Source organism: Cyprinodon variegatus, unplaced genomic scaffold (assembly GCF_000732505.1).
Source record: "Cyprinodon variegatus isolate N-32 unplaced genomic scaffold, C_variegatus-1.0 Scaffold1300, whole genome shotgun sequence".
Taxonomy (NCBI): Eukaryota; Metazoa; Chordata; class Actinopteri; order Cyprinodontiformes; family Cyprinodontidae; genus Cyprinodon; species Cyprinodon variegatus.
The window spans coordinates 25,231-27,284 of NW_015151753.1; the positions used below are offsets into that span (position 1 = coordinate 25,231).

The 2,054-nt window shown below is 46.2% G+C and overlaps 1 protein-coding gene across 1 annotated transcript in view; it reads right to left on the reverse strand.

Moving 5' to 3' along the window:
• fam110b (family with sequence similarity 110 member B) overlaps positions 1 to 1,897 on the reverse strand; it is a 6,893-nt gene extending 4,996 nt beyond the window's left edge. Inside the window, exon 1 of the mRNA XM_015402110.1 lies at positions 1,563 to 1,897. Coding sequence (XP_015257596.1) covers positions 1,563 to 1,685 — 123 coding nt within the window. The 5' untranslated portion in view covers positions 1,686 to 1,897. The remainder of the gene's footprint in view (positions 1 to 1,562) is intronic.
• Positions 1,898 to 2,054: the final 157 nt, after the last annotated feature.

Consider the following 2,054-nt stretch of genomic DNA (forward strand, 5'->3'; position numbering starts at 1 on the left):
CATATGAACATTTGGTTATTTCCAAGAAAAAAACACCTAAATTCTTCAAGGACATACATTTTATCCAGATTAACTCAGAACAGGTCTCCTGTTGACGGCATGAAGGAGGTTGATTGAATCTCTCATGACCTCCACCCTTGTCTAGAGTCGGGAGGAAATTGCTTTCTGTCATCCTCAATCTTAATTTAACTCCAGCTTACAGACTGGTACAAGACCTCTAAGCAATACCTCCTATTTAGGCAGAGGAAAGGCAAACTAAAAATATTTTATCTCACAAATAGACCAAGGAATAAAAAGCTTCCACCTCATAAAACGTTGTTGTGTTTACCATCTGATGTTAATTTATTCGCTCACAGCTATAAAGAGCTTCTAACTGAGCAGACAGGAAGGGAGAAGAAGAACCAAATCATGCTTTCCTTTTCCACGTTTCCCAGTTTCTTCCTTGCAATAAAAGAGTGTATAGGAATGTGAAACTAGAACCTGAGGTGCAGCGTACGTAGACTCGTAACATGGCCGCTAAACGCTCATATCAAGAACAGAACACACCAAATCAGATTTTGTGTCTGATCCAACAGAAAATCGTGTCTTAGGCTACATTCACGCTGCAGGCCTTAATGCTCAATTGCGATTTTTTTTTCTCAAATCTGATTTTATAGCAGTGCCGTTCACATTTTCAAATATACGCGACTTGTATGTGATCCCCTGTGAACTGCACTCATACAGCTTAAGTGCCCCGCATGCGCAGTAGAGGACGCAATGATGTCACAGGCCAGCAAGCTCTGTGTTTACGGAAATAAACATGGATGGTAGTGATGGAGCTCGTTTAGCGATCTTTCCCAACCATACAAAACTCTATCTTTTTAAGATGGTTAAACCTAATAGCGTTCAGGTCGGTTGAATGCGTCTTGGCCGTTCAGACACAGGTCGCATTTGAAACGATCAGATTCGTATCGGATTCGGGACCAAAGATGTCGCCGCGGTTCTCTCAACATCGGACATTTTTTTTAAATTCTGCATTAAATCAGTAAATGTTCCATATAGTGAAGCATAAACCTTCACGACAGAAACATTACCAACAAAAACAAACTTCAAACTAGATCTTTACCACCAGGCCTGGAGCAGAGATGGAACCAGAACAACGAGCAGTTAGAAGCTAAGAACTCAATCTCAGGTTTAGTCCCGCCTACCCAGCTGCTGGCTTCCACTGAACGCCACATCTCTGTCCACCTGGTAGGTAAACTTTTTAATGTTTGCCATGAGGCGACTGGCGGTAATGAGCTCAGAGCTCAGAAGCTAAACCCATTGGACGAGTCGGGAGTAGGGGGTCTAGACCCCGGCTCTACTGTAGAGCACCCAGACCGGGATAACCATCAGACACCTACAAACGTCATTTCCATTGCTGAACTGAAGTGACTTTCAGCTCTGAAAGTTTATTAAAACAGATGTTAGAAAATAAAAGCGTGTGAACCTTAAAAAGCCAAATGAGTCTGACGTTCCTGGTAATGAGGTAAACCTCCAGGCTGATGGGGGCGCTCTCATCGTCAGTCCAGAGGGACGCTCACCTGCCTTCTGAAGTACTCTGGGCCCTTGTTGAGGATGCGGAGAGGTACGGCGGAGCTGAAGGTTGCGGTGGGGCCGGCAGACTTGCTACCTGGCAGGGGTGGAGCCAGTGTCTCTGTCGGCATGGCAACGAGGCGACTGGGGTGGCCGGCCGTGGTGGCAGAAGGTGTGGGCTGGTTGACAGAGGGTGGGGTCACTAAGGAACCCCCAAAACATGAAGACACAAGGTGGAGACAAAAACTAAATCTAAAAGGAGCAGAGAGTCCTCAGCCTTCACATGGAAGAGGACGGACAGAGACGAAGAAGAGGACGGACAGAGACGAAGAAGAGGACAGACAGAAGACAGAGACAAAGAAGAGGACGGACAGAGACAAAGAAGAGGACGGACAGAGACGAAGAAGAGGACGGACAGAGACAAAGAGGACGGACAGAGACAAAGAAGAGGACGGACAGAGACGACGAAGAGGACAGACAGAGGACAGAGACGAAGAAGA